Source organism: Nycticebus coucang, chromosome 10, assembly GCF_027406575.1.
Source record: "Nycticebus coucang isolate mNycCou1 chromosome 10, mNycCou1.pri, whole genome shotgun sequence".
NCBI lineage: Eukaryota > Metazoa > Chordata > Mammalia > Primates > Lorisidae > Nycticebus > Nycticebus coucang.
Window position 1 is genome coordinate 114907540 of NC_069789.1, and position 22648 is coordinate 114930187.

A 22648-nucleotide genomic window follows, 5' to 3' on the forward strand; every position below is an offset into this window, starting at 1 on the left:
GGGACTGATAGTTCCCAGACAGTGACCGCGCAGGCGCAGTCCACGGAGACAGGGGAGCCTTGACTGCCCTGCGGATCCCGCACCTACGCACAGGTGAGTTCCGACCCTCAGGACCCGACTGGAGCAGAGAGCTGAGCTATGTCGGTTGGCTGAGGGGGCGGGCCCGAGTCAGGCGTAGGTGGGAGGGGGAAGGGCGCTGTGGGTGACGCCCCGCCGCCTCGTGTCATTCGCGATCCGGCCTCGGATATCCCACTTCCACAGCATCTGAGCGGCCTGAACTACTCGGTGTACAGGAATTGGGCACCTGCTGTTTGCCAGGAGCCCGGCCGAGCGCGAGGCAGAGCGATCTACTAGGAAGGGAAATCTGCCTGTCCTCGCTTATGCGGGTGAAAAAACTGAGCCTCGGGGAGACTCCGTGACTTCTCTCAGGTCACGGAGCTATTAGTTGGTAGACCCCGAACCCGTGGATTCTGACTTCAAAGCCTGAGAGCAACACTGATGTCACACCCTTGGTCTCAGCACCCTTAATCCTGAGCATCTTTTCTGAGTCTCTCATTTCTTTTTCTCTCTCTCTCTTCTCTGTCTGTCTCATCGTCCCCTCAGCTCCATCAGTCCTCGGACTCTTTCCCCCACACACTCTGGTCTCTGCCCTGTCTGTGTCTGTCTGCCCCCTGCTTCCCCTGTGTGTCCCTGGCTCTCTAGGTGTTTTCTCCTCCTCTGTGGGTCTCTGTCCGCCCTCCCAAGTCTCTGTCCCTTTCTCTCAGTCTCTGTCCCTCTTTCTCTTTGGGTCTCTGTCCTTCTCTCTGGGTCCCTACACCCTTCCCCATCCTTGTCCCCACCCAGGTCTCTGTCCTTATTTCTCCAATCGGTGGTTGCCAAGGGATAGAGAGGGAACTTTGGAGGGGGTTGCTTAATGGGTACAGGATTGCTTTTTGGGGTGATGTAGATATTCTAGAACTAAATATATGTAGAGGTTGTTGTTACACAACATTGAATGTACTGAATGCTACTGGATTGTAGACTTTAAATAATTAAGATGGTAAGTATTATGTATATTTTACCATAATAAAAAAATTATAAGGAAAAAAGAGGGGGTTGTGCACAGTAATATCAGCATTTTGGGAGGTGGGAGTGGGAGGATCACTGAAACCCAGTAGTTCAAAACCAGCCTGGGTAACATAGCAGGACCCTGAGGGGGGATATAACTCTGCAGCCAGACTTCTGGATTCAGATCCTGCTCTGACACTTATCTCTATGACCTTAAGCAAGGGCTTTGACCTCTTGTGACCACAATTTCTTTTTCTGGGGATAATTGTAGTTCCTATGTCCGAGAGCTGTGGTGTGGGCGAGATGAGCTGAACCTGTTGTCATTACAGTCATCCATCCTGGCAGCCTTAGGTGGCCTGTCTCAGCCTTTGCCTTCATCCTTAGGACACCAGGGACCCCTCTGTCATCAGGTTTCTTGTGTAAGAATCTGTCTAAGCCACAACACCTTCTCTGCTCTGGTCTAGATCCTTCTCTTGGAGGTGCATGCCCAGGACCCAGCAATGGCCACTGGGACCCTGATGGCAGAGAGCCAGGTGAGTTTGGGCTTTCTCTTCCCCGAGATGACTTTGTGGACTTCAGAGGGCCCTCTCCATTTCTGTGAATGATCCGAAGGCCTTCTTCCTCTCCCGGAACTGGGAGAAAGGCTATGAAGAGTGGGGAGCTCTGAGGCTGGGAGGTGCTGGGAAGGCAGGGGCAGATGCAGACTTCTGTCAGCTGGGACCTCATGACACAGTCTAAAAATGAATTATTAGACACTCAGCAGCCTTTTGGTTACCAGACCAAATGGGCAGTGGAAAGTTTTGCTTCACCCCTGAGCCTTATCCCTGGAGTCAGGAATAGGGGTCAGAATCAGGGATGGGGCCTGGAATAGAGAAGGACATAATGGCTTGACAGTTTTTATAAAACTGTTTCTTAGGGCTGTCATGTACAAGTGTGTGGACTATGCCCTGAACAAAGGTGCCTCATCTCAGAGGGAGGGCTCACCTCTTACACCTCATACATTGATAAATTTATTGTGTATGGGGCAGCACCTGTGGCTCAAAGGAGTAGGGCACCAGCCCCATGTGCTGGAGGTGGCAGGTTCAAACCCAGCCCCTGTCAAAAACTGCAAAAAAAAAAAAGATAAATTTATTGTGGCAATTTTCAGGCAGATACTAAAATAATTGGTATGTTACAGTGACTGTCCAACAGATGGCAGTGAAGAGTCACATGGAAGGGCTCCTTGCCTTGTTCTGCTCTGTGCCATGGTTCCCATGGGCTGGTGAGTGCCTTAGACTGTTTACCTCCCCATGGGCCAGTTTGATTCAGTCATCACAACTCTGCAGAGTCAGAGTGTTCCACCACTCCAGGAGCAGTAGTGGGCCTTGACCCATGACATCTCCTGCCTCAGAGTTCCAGAAGGATGTGCCTTCCACAGTGTAAAATTGGTCCTCACAGGAATCAGTGACCTTCAATGATGTGGTTGTGGACTTCACCCTGGAGGAGTGGGGCCGGCTGGGGCCTGGCCAGAGAGAGCTGTACCGTGATGTGATGCTGGAGAACTACAAGAACCTTCTCTCACTGGGTGAGGCCTACACCCAGCCTTCTCCAAGAAGAGGTCTATGCCCCTCTGCACACTCTTGTCATTTGTGCAGGCTTCTGCTGGGGCTGTTTGGGGCCCTCCAGACTCTTACTGTGCCTCGTGCCTGCCTCGTCTTCCTCTTTCTGCCAGCTGGTCCTACAGTCCCAGTTGACAGGGAGGACCGAGGCCTTGGCCTGTCCCATAAAAACCTGGGTCCTGTAAGATCTTCAGCCAGTGTCCCTGCCCTGTTCTCATGATTCCTTCTCCACAATGGTGACCTATCCGTTCTGGGGCTTCAGGCTCGAAGCTAGAACAACTGTCCTGAATCTCAGACTGCAGGGGCCTCCTGGAAGTGCTCTCCATTGGCAGGTCCTGAGGCAACTTCAACATCTTCTCCTCAGAGCACATAAATGCTGTTCCCTAGACGTGTCTCCCAGATGTCACATGCCCACCCACCTGCTCCTGGTGTGGCTCCCCCAGCCACCCCTCACATTCACCTCATGTGGAGCTCGGAACACCCACTGTCCTGCCTCTCTCTCTCCAGGGCTCCGTCTCTGGTCAGCACCCCATCTCCAATCCCCAGGCACCATCCTTTCCCCATGTCGTAGTTTGACCTGCCATAACAAAATACTATCAACCAGGTGGCCTAGAACAGCAGAAATTTCTATCTTCCAGTTCTGGAGAGAAGTGGGAGAGGGAGGCAATGGCAGATTCAGTGTGTGGTGAGGACCCACTTCCTAGTTCCTAGATGGTACCTTCTCACTCCAACCCCACATGATGACAGGAACAAGAGAGCTCTCTGGGGCCTGTTTTATAAGGACACAATCCCAATCACTAGAGCTCCATGGGCCGGGTGCAGTGGCTCACACCTGTAATCCTAGCACTCTGGGAGGCCAAGGCAGGTGGATTGCTTGAGCTCAGGAGTTCCAGACCAACCTGAGCAAATGTGAGACCCCACCTCTCTAAAAATAGATGAGTGTTGAGGCGGGCGCCTGTAGTCTCAGCTACTTGGGAGGCTGAGGCAAGTGGATCACTTGAGCCCAAGGGTTTGAGGTTGCTGTGAGCTATGACACTATAGGACTCTAATGAGGGCAACATAGTGAGACTCAGTCTCAAAACAAAACAAGAGCTCCATGACCTAATCACCTCCCAAGGCTCACCTCCTAGTACCATCACATCAGAGTTAGGCCTCAACATATGGATTTGGAGAGACACAAGCATTCAGGCCATAGATCCCTGGCTACCCTTGCCCCTACCTTCCTGCCCCCTCTTCACCTTCCCAGCTCCAGCCCTGCTCTGGCCTTCTTCTCTCTCTCACACCAGCACACTCTCGGATATCTCCCTCCTCAATCTCTTTTTCTAACTCTTCTCTCTGCTTTTCCCTTAAGTAGCAGTGTCAATATGGAGACTCCATCCTCAGCCCTCCTCTTACACACTTTCTCTGGACAGTCATCAAAAACTTGGCTCAATGGCAATACCGGTATCTCAGTGAGTAGGGTGCTGGCCACATACACCCAGGCTGGCAGGTTCAAACCCAGCCTGGGCCAGCTAAACAACAATGACAACTGCAACAAAAAAATGGCCGGGCGTTGTGGCAGGCTCCTGTAGTCCCAGCTACTTGGGAGGATGAGGCAGCAAGAGAATAGCTTAAGCCCAAGAGTTTGAGGTTGTTGTGAGCTGTGACGCCACGGCACTCTACCAAGGGCTACATAGTGAGACTCTGTCTCAAAAAAAAAAAAAATTTGGCTCAAACTTCGTGTTGGGGTCCCCAAGACCACCCCCAGGCTCAGTGATTTGTCAGGACTCACATTTCTCAGCCCGTAGTCAGACTCAACAACATGACTGTTTATTATAGTGAAAAGGTGCAAGGCACAGTCAGCAAAGAGAAATGGAGCATGGGTGACATCCAGAAAAAAACAGGCACAAGCTTCCAGAATCCTCTCCCTGTGTGGGTAACACAAGATGTGCATAATTCCCCCAGCAGGGATGGGTGGCAGCATTTGTGAAATGCTATTTCTAGGGAGACTCCCCAGAGGCTCAGTCCTGGAGTTGTTATGGGACTAGTTTTGTGGCCTCCTCCAACATGTACCCAAATGTCAGATTCCCAAGAAGAAGGCGGTCATTGACTATGAACTGTTCACACAAATAGATTTGGGCCAATGAGCCCCTCCCATCAGTCAGGAAATGCTGGGAGCCCTCAAAATCAGGTTCCCAGAAGCCACCCAAGGTCCACCTTGCCAGGAGGCATTTCCAAAGGGGACCATCTCAGGTCTGCAGTGTTCTGCCTTTTCTGCACATTCAGAATGATGTCCCTGCAGTCTGTCCCCTGAGTTTCAACCTTGTATAGATGATGGTCTCTAGAACTCCTCCCTCAGAAGGGCCGAGATCCCCATACCCTCATCCCCTTTGAGCTTATCATGTCGCCTTAAACCTGCTCCTCAAGTTTCCCATTTTAAAATGAGAGTATTGTGACTTATGTTTCTAGAAGTCTTAGAGCAGAAGGCTTTGAGTGTAGATGAATCTAGAGTAGAGTTGTCCATCAGAAATAGGATATGACCCACTTAAGTAATTTTAAATTGTCTAGGGACCATGTTAAAACATAAAACGTTGGGTGGCGCCTGTGCCTCAAAACTACAAAAAAAAAAAATAAATAAAATAAAAAGTAACAAATATAATTAATTTTAATAATGCATTTTATTTACCTCAAGCTATCTAAGGTAGTATCATTTTAACACGTTGAAATCATGACCAATATACAAATTATTGAGAGACTTTACAACTTTTCCATAGTAAGTCTTTGAAACACATGACACTGGATTTTTTACACTTTAACATCACACTTGTCATGAACAGCATGGACCCAGAGCCTTAAACGGCCATGTCATAGTTCAATCTCTCATTGCAGTGTTCTAGGCATACATGTGAGTCCTACGGTGGCCATTCATGTTTTGGATCCTTAGGCCCTCAGTGTATATATATCTCCCCTGCAGGCCCAGTGCCCAGGCCACCTTGGAATCTTGACACCCACAGCCAACTGTCCTGTCTTTTCCCAGGGGCAGGGTTTCTTGGGTCCAAACCTGATATAATCTCCCGTCTGGAGCGAGGGGAAGAACCACAGATGGAGGAAAGAGAAGCCCAGCAAATTACCTGTCCAGGTGGGTGAGGATGCCCAGCAGGTGCACCCTCTTCCTATCTCTCTATCATGGTCAGTGAGCCATATTCAGGAATGGGGCAGCAGAACACACAGGCAGTCATTGTGGGCTCTGGAGTTGGGCTACCTGGGTTCAAATTCCAGCTGACCACTTCCTGTGTGTGTGGCCTCAGCCTCTCTGTGCCTTGATTTTTCTCATCTCTAAAAAGGAGATGATATTAGAATCTAGGCTTGGGAGGAATAAATGAGTTAACAAGAATTGCTTTGTGCCCAGAGCCTGGCACATAGCAATGCCTTCACCCTAATCCGTAGTGACTTTGATGGTTGTCATCATTGTAATTATGTATTGAGAATAGCCTTTGGAAAGACCTAGAAATAGGACTTGGCCTACCATGGATTTTTTTTTTTTTTTGTGCGTGTGTGTGTGTGTGTGTGTGTGTGTGTGTGTGTGTTTGTTTTGAGACACAGTCTCACTCTGTCATCCTGGGTAGAGTGCCATGGTGTCAGAGCTCACAGCAATCTCAAACTCTTGGACTGAAGCAATCCTCTTGCCTCAGCCATCCTAGTAGCTGGGACTACAGGTGCCCTCTATGACAGCTGGCTAGCAGAGAGCAGGGGTCTCACTCTTTTTAAGTCTTGTTTCAAACTCCTGACTCAGGCAATCCACCTGCCTCAGCCTCCCGGAGTGCTAGGATTATAGTGGTTACCCACCACACCTGGCCAGCAACATAAATTTTGAAAACTCTCTCTTCAAGTTTATGCTGCCACTGCCAAATAATCAATTTACTTTGTCCTGAGATAGATAGTATTGATATTTTCCATTTCTTTCAGACTTGGATTTGAGCTCTGTGACTACTCAGGAGATACCTCCAAAAAAGAGTATTTGTGGACAGTCAGCTTCACCAGTGGAGGGAATTTTAAGGGCTGTACTTGGTGATGCCAAGTTGAGGGAACCCCAGGCATGTTGCCATCCATTGGAGGACCTGGGAAATCAGGAGAGGCATTTGAGGTGCTTATTTGCTACTACCAAGGGAGACACCTCAGGGGAGAAAGGCCTCAGGAGTAATGAGTTTGAGAGAAACCTGAGGTGGGCCTCTGTCCTCATCAGGAAGCAAAGAGTACCTGGTGGAGAGAGGGCCCAGAAGTGGAGCAGGCCACAGAAGACCTTGAAACACCAAAGGACCTTCATAGAGAAGAAACCATTTAACTGCACAGAATGTGAGAAAGGCTTTGTTTACCATTCAGACTATATTCTACATCAGCGAATTCATACTAGAGAGAAACCCTACAAGTGCAATGAATGTGGGAAGGCATTCAGCAACAGCTCATATTTCATTCAGCATCATATCATTCACACAGGAGAGAAGCCCTATGCCTGCCACGAATGTGACAAGACCTTTACTCAGAGCTCATCACTTACTGAGCATCAGAGGATTCACACTGGAGAGAAGCCCTACAAATGCAAGGACTGTGGGAAGGCCTTCACACAGAGCTCATCCCTCATTAAACACCAGCGATGCCACACTGGGGAGAAACCCTATAAATGTGATGAGTGTGGGAAGTTCTACTCACAGGTCTCCCACCTCACCCGCCATCAGAAAATCCACACGGGGGAGAAGCCTTACAAATGTGGCGAGTGTGGCAAGGCCTTCTGTCACACTTCTTCCCTCACCCAACACCAAACCATCCACACTGGGGAGAAACCATACAAATGCAATGAATGTGGGAAGACCTTCAGCCACAGCTCCTCCCTAACTCAGCATCAGCGAGTCCACACTGGAGAGAAACCCTACGAATGCACTGAGTGTCACAAAGCCTTCAGTCACAGTTCCTCCCTGACTCAGCACCAGAGAATCCACACTGGTGAGAAACCTTATGAGTGTCATGAGTGTGGGAAGGCTTACACACAGATTTCCCACCTCATGAGGCACCAGAGTATTCACATGGAAGAAAAGCCCTACCTATGCAGTGAGTGTGGAAAGGCTTTCAGCCACACCTCATCCTTTATTCAACACCAGACAATTCACACTGGTGAGAAGCCCTACAAATGTAACGAGTGTGGGAAAACCTTCAGCCAGAACTCTTCCCTCACACGCCACCAGAGGATTCACACAGGAGAGAAACCTTATGAGTGTCAAGTTTGTAGGAAAGCCTATACCCAGATCTCCCACCTTATTCAACACCAAAGGATTCACACTGGAGAGAAACCCTATGAATGCAGTGAGTGTGGGAAAGCCTTCAGTCGGAGCACCCATCTCATTGAGCACCAGAAGATCCATACTGGTGAGAAACCCTATAAGTGTAAAGAGTGTGGGAAAACCTTTAGTCATAATTCATCCCTCACTCAACATCAGAGAATTCACACTGGTGAGAAACCCTATGCCTGTAAGGAATGTGGGAAGGCCTTCAATCAGAGTATCCACTTAATTCAGCACGAAAGAATTCATACTGGAGAGAAGCCCTACAAATGTAATGACTGCGGGAAAACCTATACCCAGATCTCACACCTTCTCCAACATCAGAAAGTCCACACTGGTGGTAAACACTATGCCTGTAAAGAACGTAGGCAGGGTTTCAGCTGGAGTTCACACCTCACTGAGTATCAGAGACTTCACACTGGGCAGAATGCCTATATGGGTGATGATTTTGAGAAAGCCTTTGCTTGGGGCACACAGCTTGCTAATCATCAGAGAACTTACACTGACTACACAACCTGAATGTGTAATGAACTAGCAGTTCTTCTGTTAGGTTCTGTTCAGCCTTCACCAACACTAGGAACCCTAGGAAAAATTTCACCTTCAGGAACAGGTGGATCCAGGTCCTTCAATGACCTTTCAGAAATCTGTTTAGGAACCCACCTACCACACATATTGAGATAGTTTGTTACTTTGTTCCCTAGAGTGAGGATGGTATAGCTTATCACCAACTTGGATAGCTTATATTGTTTTGGGAGCTTATTATACATATTTCCTCAGCCCTACAAGGTCCCCAGCTGGTGGTATAGTTAGGAAATGTCTAAAAGAGATGCCATCATCTGAGATCTTTTATAAGAACTCCTCTTTCCGAGCTTGTTAAACTTTCCTTAAATTGGAGCCTGAATAGTCAGGGAGGAAAAGTTGTAAAGATTAACCTTCTAAATTAATTATTTTAGTTCCCTTTAAAACTTTTAAGCTACAAATTTCACAACCTGTAGTTGGCTTAAACAATAAATGTGTTCCACATATTTACAGCCATTTAAGATGTCCTGTTGTTTCTGTTTATTACATTTCCAGGATTTAGGCTTTATAAAGCTATTACCCTTGTAAGCTCATGTTTTTCTTTCTTTCTTTTTTTGAGACAGAGTCTCATTTGGTCACCCTCGGTAGAGTACTGTGGCATCTTAGCTTATAGCAACCTCAAGTTCTTGGGTTCAAGTGATCCTCTTGCCTCAGCCTCCCAAGTAGCTGGGAGTGCAGATGCTCACCACAATGCCCAGTTAATTTGTTTTTTTTAGAGACAAGGTCTCTCTTTTTTTTTTTTTTCTTTTCAGTTTTTGGCCGGGGCTGGCTTTGAACCCACCACCTCCAGCATATGGATCTGGCACCCTACCCCTTTGAGCCACAGGTGCCACCCAAGGTCTCACTCTTGCTTAGGATGGTCTCAAACCTGTGAGCTCAGGCAATCCACCTGCCTCGGCCTCCCAAGTGCTGGGATTACAGGCATGAGCCACCACGCCTGGCCTTAAACTTATGCTTTTTTTTTTGAGATGGAGTCTCACTACGTTGCCCTGAGTAGAGAGCCATGGCATCAGTGACAGCTCACAGCAACCTCCAACTCTTTTGGGCTTAAGCAATTCTCTTGCTTCAGCCTCCCAAGTAGGTGGGACTACAGGTGCCTGCCACAACACCTGGCTATTTTTTGGTTGCAGTTGTCTTTATTGTTTAGCTGGTCTGGGCCAGGTTTGAACCTGCCAGCCTGGAATTATGTGGCCAGTACCCTACCCACTGAGCTTCGGGCGCTGCCAAGCTCATGCTCCTAAGCCATGGCACTCTACCTAGGGTGACAGCTTGAGACTCTGTCTCAAAAAAAAAAAAAGTATAAATATTATGTTTAAAATAAAAATAATATTATGTTTAAAAATATGATGAAAAATCTCCCTTTGGGCATGAATAAAAATGATGTTTAAGGTTCAGCACCTGTAGCTCAAGTGGCTAAGGTGCCAGCCATATACACCAGAGCTGGCAGGTTCGAATCCAGCCTGGGCCTGCCAAACAACAATGACAACTACAACCAAAAAATAGCCGGGCATTGTGGTGGGCGCCTGTAGTCCCAGCTACTTGGGAGGCTGAGGCAAGAGAATCACTTAAGTCCAAAAGTTGGAGGTTGCTGTGAGCTGTGACACCATGGCACTCTACCCAGGGTGACAGCTTGAGGCTCTGTCTCAAAAAAAAAAAAAAAATGATCCTTAAGAGCATGAGCTTCATTTTTACTCATGCCCAGAGGGAGATTTTTCACCATATTTTTTAAACATAATATTATTTTTATTTTAAACATAATATTTATACTTTTTTTTTGAGAGGGTCTCAAGCTGTTGCCCTAGGTCGAGTGCCATGGCAAAATCATAGCTCACAGCAACCTCCAACTCTTGGGCTCAAGCAATCCTTTGCCTCAGTTTTTTGTATTTTTAGTAGAGATGGAATCTCGCTCTGGCTCAGGATGGTCTCGAACCTGTGAGCTGAAGCAATCCACCCACCTCGGCCTCTCAGAGTGTTGGGATTACAGGCTTGAGCCACTGTGCTTGGCCTATTTATACTTTTATAGCAGGAAATTTGGGGGATAAAATAACATATTCAGCATGAGGGTAATTTGGAAAGTGTAGAGAAGAATGAAATAAAATGCCAATTCCCTGTGATTCCACAGCTAGAGAGACTCATTAGTCATTCTTGGTTGTGTTTCTTTATGTTTGTTTGTTTGTTTTAGTCTGTATTCTATATCCTATGTTGTCAGAAATTTTCACTTTTTTTTTTTTTTTTTTTTGTAGAGACAGAGTCTCACTGTACCGCCCTCAGGTAGGGTGCCGTGGCGTCACAAGGCTTACAGCAACCTCTGACTCTTGGGCTTACGCCATTCTCTTGCCTCAGCCTCCTGAGCAGCTGCGACTACAGGCGCCCGCCACAACGCCCGGCTATGTTGTCAGAAATTTTCGATTAAAAAAAATAGAAGCCATTTACTCACAATTTGGCCACCCTTAGAAGTCATATTTTTAAAAATTTTTATATTCTAAATATTTTAAACAAATATAACTTTATTTCATTTATTCAATCAGACCAATTGCCCTGATTATGCCACAGGCACTGTCTTTGTCACATATATATCATATGTATCATTAGGGCTAACACTATGTCATTGAACAGGTGAAGAATAATTTACTAATAAATTTCCCCATTTGGGTTTTTGTTCTAAACTCCTGACTAACACTTGTTGGCTAATTCTGCCAATTATGAATAAGGTTATAATGAGGCCGGGTGCAGTGGCTTACACCTGTAATCCTAGCACTCTGGGAGGCCAAGACGGGTGGATTGCTGGAGGTCAGGAGTTCAATACCAGCCTGAGCAAGAGCAAGACCCTGTCTCTACTAAACGTAGACAAACTAGCCAGGTGTGGTGACAGGCGCATGTAGTCAAAGCTACTGGGGAGGCTGAGGCAAGAAGCCAGGAGTTTGAGGTTGTTATGAGTTATGACACTATGGCACTCTACTGAGGGCAACATAGTAAGGATCTGTCTCAAAAAAAAAAAAATACTCATTCTTTGTGAATGATTCAGACAAAACAAAAATGAAGCTGTAGTGCCTTATAAATCTTCATTCCAAAGATCCTAGACTTTTTTCTGTAAATGTGAATCCAATCCCCTCTTTTGTTTTTATGAAACTGATCACACACAGGGTGCCAAAAATCTATACAAATTTTAAGCAAGGAAAGAACTGTATTAAATTTGTAATACTCAAGTTACATTTGACTTCTGCAATTACAAAAGTGACTTGTATTCATCTTTTGTTATCTGTATATATTGAGTATTATAATTTTGATACAGTTTAATGTGTATACTTTTCTTGGCACCCTCTGCATATTCACATAGATATATTTATATAGCATAACCATACACAAACATACTTTTACAACTTACTTTTCTCACTTGATATAATGTGGATAATTTCCCACAACAATGCAAAATACATGTTGTATATATTATGCAAAATACATATGTAAGCACATGTATATGCATCTTTATTTTTAACAGCTACAAAATAGTTCATGTTAAGATTTCTTTAATTTATTTAACCAATCCCTATTAATGGACGTTTAAATTGTTTCCATTTTCTTTTCAATCATTAGACATTCATTACTTGGCACGTGTTATGTCCATAAGATGAATTCCTACAAGAATATTTGGGATCACAGAATGCCCACATTTAAAATTTTCATAGTTATTGCTAAATAGTCCTTCAAGAAAGAATGAACTAATTTACATGACTCCTGGAGGTGTATATGGGTGCCTTTCTGTTTTCCTACTTCCTTCTCAAATACTTGGTATTAGTCCTTTTTAAACAGATTTAATCTGATAGGTAAAAATGTACTAATGATAGTGATATTAATGATCTTTTATGGGTTTATTGATGATGTATTCTGAAAATTGCCTATTAATATATTTTGTCCATTTTTATTTTTATTTTATTTTATTTATTTATTTATTTATTTTTGAGACAGTCTCACTATGTCACCCTTGGAAGAGTGCCATGGTGTCACACAGCTCACAGCAACCTCCAACTCCTAGGCAATTTTCTTGTCTCAGCCTCCCACGTAGCTGGGACCATAGGTGCCCGCCACAGCACCCAGCTATTTTTTGTTGCAGTTTAACTGGGGCCGGGTTTGAACCTGCCACTCTCGGTATATGGGGCTGGCGCCCTACCCACTGAGTCACAGGCACCGCCCGGCTTAAGTCATTCTCTTGCCTCAACCTCCCAAGTAGCTGGGACTACATGCGCCCACTACAAAGCCCAGGTATTTTTTTTTTTTTGGCTGGGGCTGGGTTTGAACCCACCACCTCCGGCACATGGGGCCGGCGCCTTACTCCTTTGAGCCACAGGTGCCACCCTTGCCCGGGTATTTTTTTGTTGTAGTTGTCATTGTTGTTTAGCAGGCCTCGGCTGGATTCAAACCTGCCAGCTCTGGTATATGCAGCTGGCACCCTAGCCGCTGAGCTACAGGCACCGAGCTCATTTTGCCCATTTTTAATTAAGCAATATTTTGTATTGATTTAAAATAGCAAGTCTTGAGCAGTGCCTGTGGCTCAGTGAGTAGGGTGCTGGCCCCATACACCGAGGGTGGTGGGTTCGAACTCGACCCCAGCCAAACGGCAACAAAAAATAGCCGGGTGTTGTGGCAGGCACCTGTAGCCCCAGTTACTCAGGAGGCTGAGGCGAGAGAATTGCCTAAGCCCAAGAGCTGAAGGTTGCTGTGAGCTGTGATGCCATGGCACTCTGCCGAGGGTGACAAAATGAGATTTCGTCTCTAAAAAACAAAAAAAAAAAAAGCAAGTCTTTATATATTATGCACATTAACCCTTTCTTTAGTATATACATTACTAACATGTCCCCTCAATTTGCTATTATTCTTTCAATTTTTTTTTTTTTTTGAGACAGTCTCAAGCTGTCACCCTGGGTAGAGTCCTGTGGCATCATAGATCACAGCAACCTCAAACTCCTGGGCATAAGTGATTCTCTTGCCTCAGCCTCCCAAGTAGCTGGGACTACAGGCACCCACCACAATGCCCAACTATTTTTAGGTTGTAATTGTCATTGTTGTTTTGGCAGGCCTGGGTGGATTTGAATCCGCCAACTCCAGTGTATGTGGCTGGTGCCCTAGCCGCTGAGCTACAAGTGCTGAGCCTATTCTTTCAATTTTTTATGGTGTATTTTGCTATACAGAATTTTAAATTTCGTAGATATTCAAATGTATTTGTATTTTCTCTTATAGTATAGAAGGGCCTTCCTTACTCCCAAGATTATTTAAAAAAAAATCTCTCTTATATTTGATTCTATTATTCTTTTTTTTAGAGATCTCTTTATGCATCAGAATTATATTTGATTCTAGTACTTTAAATTTTTTAACAATTAAAATTTTATTCCATCTGGATTTTTCATGGTTTATGCAGGCGTCCTCAAACTTTTTAAACAGGGGGCCAGTTCACTGTCTCTCAGACCATTGGAGGGCCGGACTATAGTTTAAAAAAAAACAAACATATGAACAAATTCCTATGCACACTGAACATACCTTATTTTGAAGTAAAAAAAACAAAATGGGAACAAATACAATCACACCGCCTCATGTGGCCTGCAGGCCGTAGTTTGAGGACCCCTGGAGAATTATTATCAGCCAAGAGTATTTTGCTTGCTTATGGAAGAAAGGGAATTTATTGGCCCATGTAATTGAAAAGTTTCACCTTCGGCAATAGATGTATCCAGGTGCTTAACTGACCTGTCAACTATCTGTTCTCTCAGCTCTGCTTCCTTTTTGGTCAGGTTTGTTTTCTTGTAGGTTCTCCCCAAATGGTGGCAAAATGGCCATCGGCAGCTCAAGGCTCATCTCCTAACACCTTGGCAAACCAAACAGAAAGAAAGCAGCTGTTTTGTCTATTCCTTTCCCTCCATTCAAATGTTGAACTTGACCCTTCTCAGCCCTCCAATACTTTTTTCTTTTTTTAGAGGCAGAGCCTCACTTTGTCACCCTTGGCAGAGTGCCATGGCATCATAGCTCACAGCAACCTCAAACTTTTGGGCTTAAGCGATTCTCTTGCCTCAGCCTCCAGGTAGCTGGGACTATAGGCACCTACCACAATGCCTAGCTATTTTTAGAGATGAGGTCTGGCTCTGGCTCAGGCAATCCACGTGCCTCAGCCAGGCCCTACCCCTCCAATATTCTTGCCATCCATCCTCTTTTGCTTGGACTGGTTGCAGTTGCCTCCTATTGGTCTCCCTATCTCCATCTCTTCCCCAACTCAGTCTAGTTTCAACACAGCTGTTGAGTAGTCCTGCCGAAATATAAGACCTATCACATCACACTTCTGCCCAAAGTAGGTCCCCCCATCCCTCCCCATACATGTCAAGTTCATTCAAATGCTGTCCAGGCTCTGCTCTCCACTTCTGTCCCCCAGTCCTCTCTCTGGTGGCATCACCCCTTGCTCATTCTTCCCTGGCCTTTTGGGCCTCCCTGCTCATTACCAAGTACACCAGGCACTCCCATATCCGTACATTTCATGTTAACTGTTCCCTCTGCCTGGAATTCTTGTGGATATCAACATTGCTTCATTCTTGCTCTTCAGTCTCTGCTCAAAGTCACCTCTCAGAGAGGCTTTTCCTTAGCACCCATTTCAAATAGTAGTCCGCCTTACCCTCTGCTGTGACCTGAATGCTACCCCCCAAAATTCATATGTTGAAACCTAACCCCAAATGTGATTATTTGGAGGTAAGGCCTTTAGAGATAATTAGATCATGAGGGTAGAACCCTTAGTGCCCTTATAAAAGAGATTAGTGCCCTTATAAAAGAGAGATTAGTGCCACAGAGAAATCCTTTGTCCCTTCCACCCTGTGAGGACACAACAGGAAGGTGCTATGAACTTGAAAGTGGGCCCTTACCAAACATAGAATCTGCTGGTGGATCTTGGACTTTTCAGCCCCCAAAATTATGAGAAATAAATTTCTGGTGTTGGCTCAGTGCCCATAGCTCAGTGAGTAGGGCGCCAGCCACATACATTGAGGCTGGCAGGTTTGAACCTGGCCCGGGCCAGCTAAAATCAACAATGACAACCGCAACCAGAAAATAGCCCAGCGTTGTGGCGAGCACCTGTAGTCCCAGCTACTTGGGAGGCTGAGGCAAGAAAATCGCTTAAGCCCAAGCATTTGAGGTTGTTGTGAGCTATGATGCCATGACACTCTTCTGACGGCAATATAGTAAGACTCTATCTCAAAAAAAAAAATGTTCTGGGGTTTATAAGATACCCAGTATATGGAAGTTTGTTATAGCAGCCTGAATGGACTTAAGACACCCTTATAGTCCATAGCCCATTGCCTGTTTTTTTCCCCTTAATGTGTATCTGGGGTCCTATGTAGTTCACTTATTTATTTATTGTTTGTCTTTCCAACTGGAACATGAACTCCACAGGGGTAAGACTTTCATGTGTTGTTCCCAATGGCGTCTCCAGCACCCTGGACAGGGCCTGGCATATGGTGAACATTTGTTGAATGAAGGAATGAAATTCCTCAAAATCGAAAAGTAGAGCTGGATCCAGGATCTGGTACAGGATTTTTCTCTTGCTCTAGGCACCAAGCTGTGGTCTCCTCTTCGCTGTAGCATCTCCGTGAGGACACAGGTGTCTTTGCTGCAGCTTCTCTCACCTTGTGACCTGCAGGTCCTGGGAGATCTGTAGGACACCTTGGAAACAGAGAAATGGTGTTTCCAATCCTCTGACCCGATTGTTCATGCTGCCTTGTTCCACCTGGACCATTGAGATGTACAGGAACTAATTGTAAACAAGAAAGGAGCCAGAGAAATGTAAAAAGAAAGAATAACCCAGGAATACAGAGCAAGCTGGATCTCATCTAGAATCTGTTCACATGACCTGGCCTCCACCTGGAATTCAGGAGATAAGGCCGGACTTTGAGAAAATCTCACCTGAAAAGAAATTCCAGACTAGGAAAAGGAGAAAAAGAAATGGCTGGTTCTCAGATAAATATATCAAAGGTTCCACCTGGACACTCCATTAGAATCTACGCAGAACAGGATTATGAAAATGCAGACAGTGGCTCGGCGCCTGTGGCTCAAGCGGCTAAGGTGCCAGCCACATACACCTAAGCTGGTGGGTTCAAATCCAGCCCGGGCCTGCCAAACAACAACAACGGCTGCAGCCCAAAAGTAGCTAGGCATTGTGGTGGGTGCCGCAAGTGCCAGCTACTTGGGAGGTGGAGGCACGAGAATCGCTTGAGCCCAGGTGTTGGAGGTTGCTGTGAGCTGTGATGCCATGGCACTCTACCCAGGGCGACAGCTTGAGGCTCTGTCTCAAAAAAAAAAAGAAAAAAGAAAAAGAAAATGCAGACAGTGAATGGCATTAATTGCCCAAGGAGCTAGTCACATTCAGGGATGTGTCTATAGAATTCTCTCCAGAAAATTGGGCCTGCGGGGACACTGCTCAGCAGAATTTGTACAGGTATGTGGTGATAGAGAACTATAGAAACCTGGTCTCCCTGGGACTTGCTGCCTCTAAGCCAGACCTGATCACATGTCTGGAACAAAGGAAAGAGCCCTGGAATGTGAAGAGAAAGGAGACAACAGCTAAACACCCAGAAAGAATCTTACTGTGTTGCCCAGGCTAGAGTGCCATGGTCTTGACCTAGCTCACAGCAACCTTCAAACGTCTGAGTTCAAGTGATCCTCCTGCCTCAGCCTTCAGAATAGCTGGGACTACACATAGCCAGCTACAATGCCCAACTTATTTTTTGTATTTTTAGTAGAAATAGAGTCTCACTCTTGCTCAGCCTAGCAAAACAGTGAAAATTTTACTTTTTTCTTTTGAATTTGAATGTTTTCATCATGTTCTTGCCTAATTGTACAGCTTAGGACTTGTAGTACAGTTAGAATAGAAGGATTAAGAGTAGAAACACTATAATCTGCATTGGTCTCTGTGCATTTAAAGGCTCAAACATTTCTTCCAGTTTTTATAAATTGTTTTTTTTTTTCATGGAAATATATTTTCTTGTTAGGTATTTGGTATAAAGGAATATGCTTTGGGTTTTCAGTGAATAATTGTTGTAGCAAGGTCACAAGGCTGCCCCTAGCTCTGCAGAGGAGTCTGCCTTTGAGCTGTCATGAAAGGTTTGTGTGATTTTAAATCTTCTCTGGTTTCTAGGAAAAGTGGACTGCCTTCAGAATTTTGATCTATAGGGTAGGCACTAGGGTAGGCTTCTGAGGTTGGGTCTGCACATGATGGGTCTGATACCAGAGGTGTGGATGGGCGTGGTTCCCATTGAGTGCCTGAGAAGTTTCCCTTCAGGTTACTGTGTGGCTCTGTGCGCAGGAAGGACTGGAGGTGGACTGTAGCTAAAAGAGCTGCAACTGAATCACAGGAGTGCTTTCAGGAACATAGCAAGAAAAATCTTAATTTCCCCTTGTGTTTAGGCATGGATCGGTGTTATCATGGTATGAGAATAACAACTGTCATTTGAAGGTAATTCTTAGAAAGATTTATACCTCTGTATCTCTTCTAGTGACTTTTTTTTTTTTTTGAGATGGAGTCTTACTATTTCTCCCTCAGTGGAGTGCTGTGGCATCACAGGTCACAGCAACCTCACACTCTTGGGCTTAAGGGATTCTCTTGCCTTAGCCTCTTAAGTAGCTGGGACTACAGGCACCCGCTACAACACCTGGCTATTTTTTTTGTTACAGTTCTTTAGCTTGCCCGGGCCGGGTTTGAACCTACCAACTTCAGTGTATGTGGCTGGTGCCTTAACCACTATGCTACGGGCGCTGTGCCTCTTCTAGTGATTTAAATATTATTTGTGGTGAAAACATATAATATAAATTTACCATCATAAATTTTCAATCTGCCTCCATGAGTGCAGATAGGTGTGTCTCCCCCCACATCTCTGAATGAGCAAGACCACTCCCAGATTTTGGCTGAAAAGACTTAGAGACTCAGTGGAACCAAATTAGACGAAGACATTTTCTAATCTGTAATCAGGGCAATGGGTCTTTAACTTTGCCACCTGTATGAGACCCTGCTTTCTCAGGGCCCTCCTAGGTCTGGAGTGCCACTGGGTTTTAAAATCTTATCTTTACCTCCCAAAATTTACATAAATGTATTTGTTCCATGGATGGATGCCAAATTATTTTTGTTGTGTAGAAATATGAGTGAATCCTCCCAATACACTAACTTGGCAAATTTCCTTTCACTATGTTTTTAATTTCTGATTTGTTTCATTTCAAAACTTTCTTTTTTTTTTTTTAATTGTTGGGGATTCATTGAGGGTACAATAAACCAGGTTACACTGATTGCAATTGTTAGGTAAAGTCCCTCTTGCAATCATGTCTTGTCCCCAGCATTTCAAAACTTTCTATAATTGTTTTCAAAGATTAAGAATAATATACTATAATTTTCACATTTTTTGAAGTGAATTAGATAATAGAACCTCTGATTTAATAAAATATTAATTTTATCTAATGTGAATATTTACATTTACTTCAGGGAAGAGAAGAATCAGTAGAATTTTCATCTACTTTCCTTCATCTATATTTAATTGATAATATAATCTATTCCTAAATATTTCATCTTATCTTTTTTTTCCTTTCTTTTTCTTTCTTTCTTTCTTTCTTTTTTTTTTTTTTTTTGAGACAGAGCCTCAAGCTGTGGCCCTGGGTAGAGTGCCATGGCATCACAGCTCACAGCTCACAGCAACCTCCAACTCCTGGGCGTAAGTGATTCTCTTGCCTCAGCCTCCCGAGTAGCTGGGACTACAGGCAACCGCCACAACGTCCAGCTCTTTTTTGGTTGTAGTTCATTGTTGTTTGGTAGGCCCAGGATAGATTCGAACCCGTGAGCTCTGGTGTATGTGGCTGGCGTCTTAGCAGCTTGAGCTACAGACACCAAGCCTATCTTTTTTATTTCCGTTCAATAGAAAAGTACATATAATTGCACTACCTTTTTGCATTTAGGAAAAGTCAAAATTGTATTTGATTTCTTCAGCCAGGAGGTATACTTCTACGTTGTATCTATCAGGTGAGGCTTACTCTGCCCCTTAACCTTCCCCCTTCCCTCTTCTTAAATTGTGGTTTTCCTATTGTGTGAACCTGTACTTGTTCATCTGCTAGTTTCCAATTATTATCGAGTACATGAGATTTTCATTCTTGAGATACTTTACTAAGGAGAATGTTCTTCAGCTCCATACAGGTAAACATAAAAGATGTAAAGTCTCCAACTTTTTATGGCTGAATAGTATTTCATGGTGTACATATACCACAGTGTATGAATGCATTCATGGGTTGATGGACACTTGGGCTGTTTCCACACATCTTTGTGATTATGTACTGAGCTGCTAGAAACCATTCAAGTGCAAATGCCCTTATGGTAAAATGTTTTTTCTTTTTCCTTTCCTTCTCAGTAGATATCTAGTTATGGGATTGTGGGACCAAATGGAAGGTTTACTTTTAGCTCTTTGAGCATTCTCCATACTTCTTTCCAAAAATGCTGTGTTAGTTTGAAATTCCACCAACAGCGTAAAAACTTTTTTCCTCTCTGCAGTATTGCCAATTTCTGAAGCACTGGAATTTTGTGATGTGGACTGTTCTCACTGGGTTAGGTGATATCTCAACAGTTTTGATTTGCTTTTCTCTGATGATTAGGAACAATGAGCATTTTTTCATGTGTTTCTTGGCCATTCCTCTGTCTTCTTGGGAGAAGGTTGTGTTCATTTCTCTTACCCAGTGCTTCTACATATTTATTTCATATATCAGTTACTCTCTGTAGGATAATATTTAGAAATAAACATGTCCTACATCAAGCACATAAAGTGAGCTTGGTGTGAGTTTAAAATGACTTGCTATTCTTCCAGAGGCTTAAGGGACCTGGGCCCCCCTGGGACAAACACAGATTTGGCTTGCCTGGAGTTAAAAATTCCACAAGCCCATTCTCTGAAGCTGTGCACCCTGTGAAGCCTGAGATCAAAGGGCAGGCCGCCTTTCCTCAGAGATACAGGCCAGAGGGTTGACGTATGTTAACAACATATTGTCAGAGGTCTATAGGTGCTCTGCCCTGAGGAAAAGACACAGTCCTTACTTCATACTGAGTAAACTGAGTGAATGCTTTAAGATATTCTTCCATTAACTCTGTTCCCCTGTGGCTACTTTCTTCTTTATGATTTTGTTTAGACACCTGCCCAGAGATTAGTCAATGTCTAGAAGAAGACGTTTACTGCAAAAGTGATTGTGTTGATGTGGTAACAGGATATTTCCTTTCAAGTTGATTTCAGATAGGTAAAATGAGGTAATGGTGAAACTAACAGATAATAGATTAAGTGTGTACATGGCTAGAAAGGTATAAAATCAAACCCCTAAATAAAAACTTCACTACATGCCATCCCATCCCATGTAGTCTGTTTCTTGACTTAATAATTACAGGAGCGAGTTTACACCCACGGCAAAGCTGCTGTTCGTTCGTGTCTCTGGTCACGCAACACTCTCACTATCTAGTAGAAAAATTATATCTAGTATAAAAGTTTTATCTTTATTTTCAAATGAAATTTTATTCCTCTAAATGCTGGAGTATGGCCTTTTTGTGTACTAATAGCATCTGTATGTTAATAACATAATATTTAGTGATTTAAAATATGTACTAAAATTTTCTAATTAGTCTTTTATTCATGATTTAATGCATTTTCTATAAAACTTGTGGACTATGCCATGTACCATTTATTCAAAATGCTTGCTCTCCATGTGTGCGCACTGACAAATATTGAAGTCATCTAGTCTTGAAACTTCATATTATTGTATTCCTTTTTAAGAACAGATTCCTTGAATCCATTTATTGTTTTTATTTTATGTTTATCTGGGTATTATTATTTTGAATAAGAATTTGAAACTTTGTATATAATTTAACTACATGTAGGGTTTGATTAAAACATAAATCAGCCATATGTTTATCACAAAAAAAAGAAATCCCTCAAAATCATCCATCTTAATAATTCCTGAATTAGTTTCCTATTGCTGCTATAACAAATTACTATAAATTTGGTGGCATAAACCAATACAAATTTATTTTCTTATGATCTTAGAGGTCAGAAGTCCAAAAATGAGTTTCACAGGTTTAAAGTTAAGGTGTCACCAGGGGTACATTCCTTCTGAAGGCTCTGGGGTAGAAACTGTTTCCTTGTATTTTCAGTTTGTAGAAGCCACCTACATTCTTTGTGGCCCCTTCCTCTATCTTCACAGCGCACAAGTTAGAATCTTTGAATCTGTCTCTGACTCTGAGCACCCTGCCTCCTTCCTCTTACAAGGACCCTTGTGATTACAGTGGGCCTACCAGGATCAGCCAGGATAATCTCCCCCTTTGCTTTGTAAGGTCATACAGGACATGGACATCTTTGAGAGGCATTATTCCAACTATCATACTCTCCTCTTAAATTCCTAATTTTCAATTTATTATGTTGAACTTCCAGAGGAGCACTATATAATTTTGAATCTTTCCCCTAACTATTTCATTGGGCTTTAAGTTTTCATTACATGCTATAAGTATAACCTGGATTTGAGCTCTCCCTTTGCAGGGATATCCCATGGCTGGTGCTTTGTTTCTATGTCTCATTATCTCAGCATATACACTACGATATTTTGTTTACTTCCACAGACACTGTGGTTGAGTTCTAATACCAAGTCCTCTTTCCTTCTTTGTAAACAAAACCCTGTTTTAGTCTCATGAGGGCTGCTATTTGTTGTGGAAAGTGGGCTCCATTCAGCCTAGCTTCTAGGTCCTCAGGCCTGTTAGGATTCTATCATTTTGTTCTGCCAATGGTTGGTGCAGGTTTGGGACCATGACTCAGTTCATGAGCTGTGAAAGAAATCTGATGAGGAACCTAATTTTGAATCTTACCTAAGTCATTTTGCTGTCTGATGCAGTTTCCTTATCTTTTAAATGGGAATGTCTTTTTTTTGGGGGGGGGATGTCTTAATAAGGACGTTTGGGGTGTCAATTAGCAGAAAACTTAACTCAAAATAGCTCAAACAAGAAAGATACTTCTGCTGGTTTGGTAGCTAAAAGTGTAACTGGATCCATAAGCAAGAGAACATTTTTTAATAATTTTTTTTATAGTTCTC

At 43.9% G+C, this 22648-nt stretch overlaps 1 protein-coding gene across 10 annotated transcripts in view; it reads left to right on the plus strand.

Moving 5' to 3' along the window:
• The window catches only part of LOC128597117 (zinc finger protein 883-like), a 27378-nt gene continuing 4730 nt past the window's right edge, over positions 1-22648 (plus strand). For 6 of the 10 annotated variants that reach the window (XR_008383208.1, XR_008383206.1, XR_008383209.1 and 3 more), the window contains exons 1-5: positions 1-93; positions 1432-1580; positions 2485-2611; positions 5662-5763; positions 6591-8042. Coding sequence is in view for 5 of the 10 variants with exons in the window: in XM_053607200.1 (XP_053463175.1) it covers positions 1548-1580; positions 2485-2611; positions 5662-5763; positions 6591-8042 (1714 nt within the window). In the remaining 5 variants the exon portion in view is untranslated. Of the gene's footprint in view, positions 94-1431; positions 1581-2224; positions 2309-2484; positions 2612-5661; positions 5764-6590; positions 9130-22648 lie in introns of those variants that run through there. The other 4 variants (XM_053607197.1, XM_053607201.1, XM_053607199.1 and 1 more) reach the window with 4 other exon arrangements.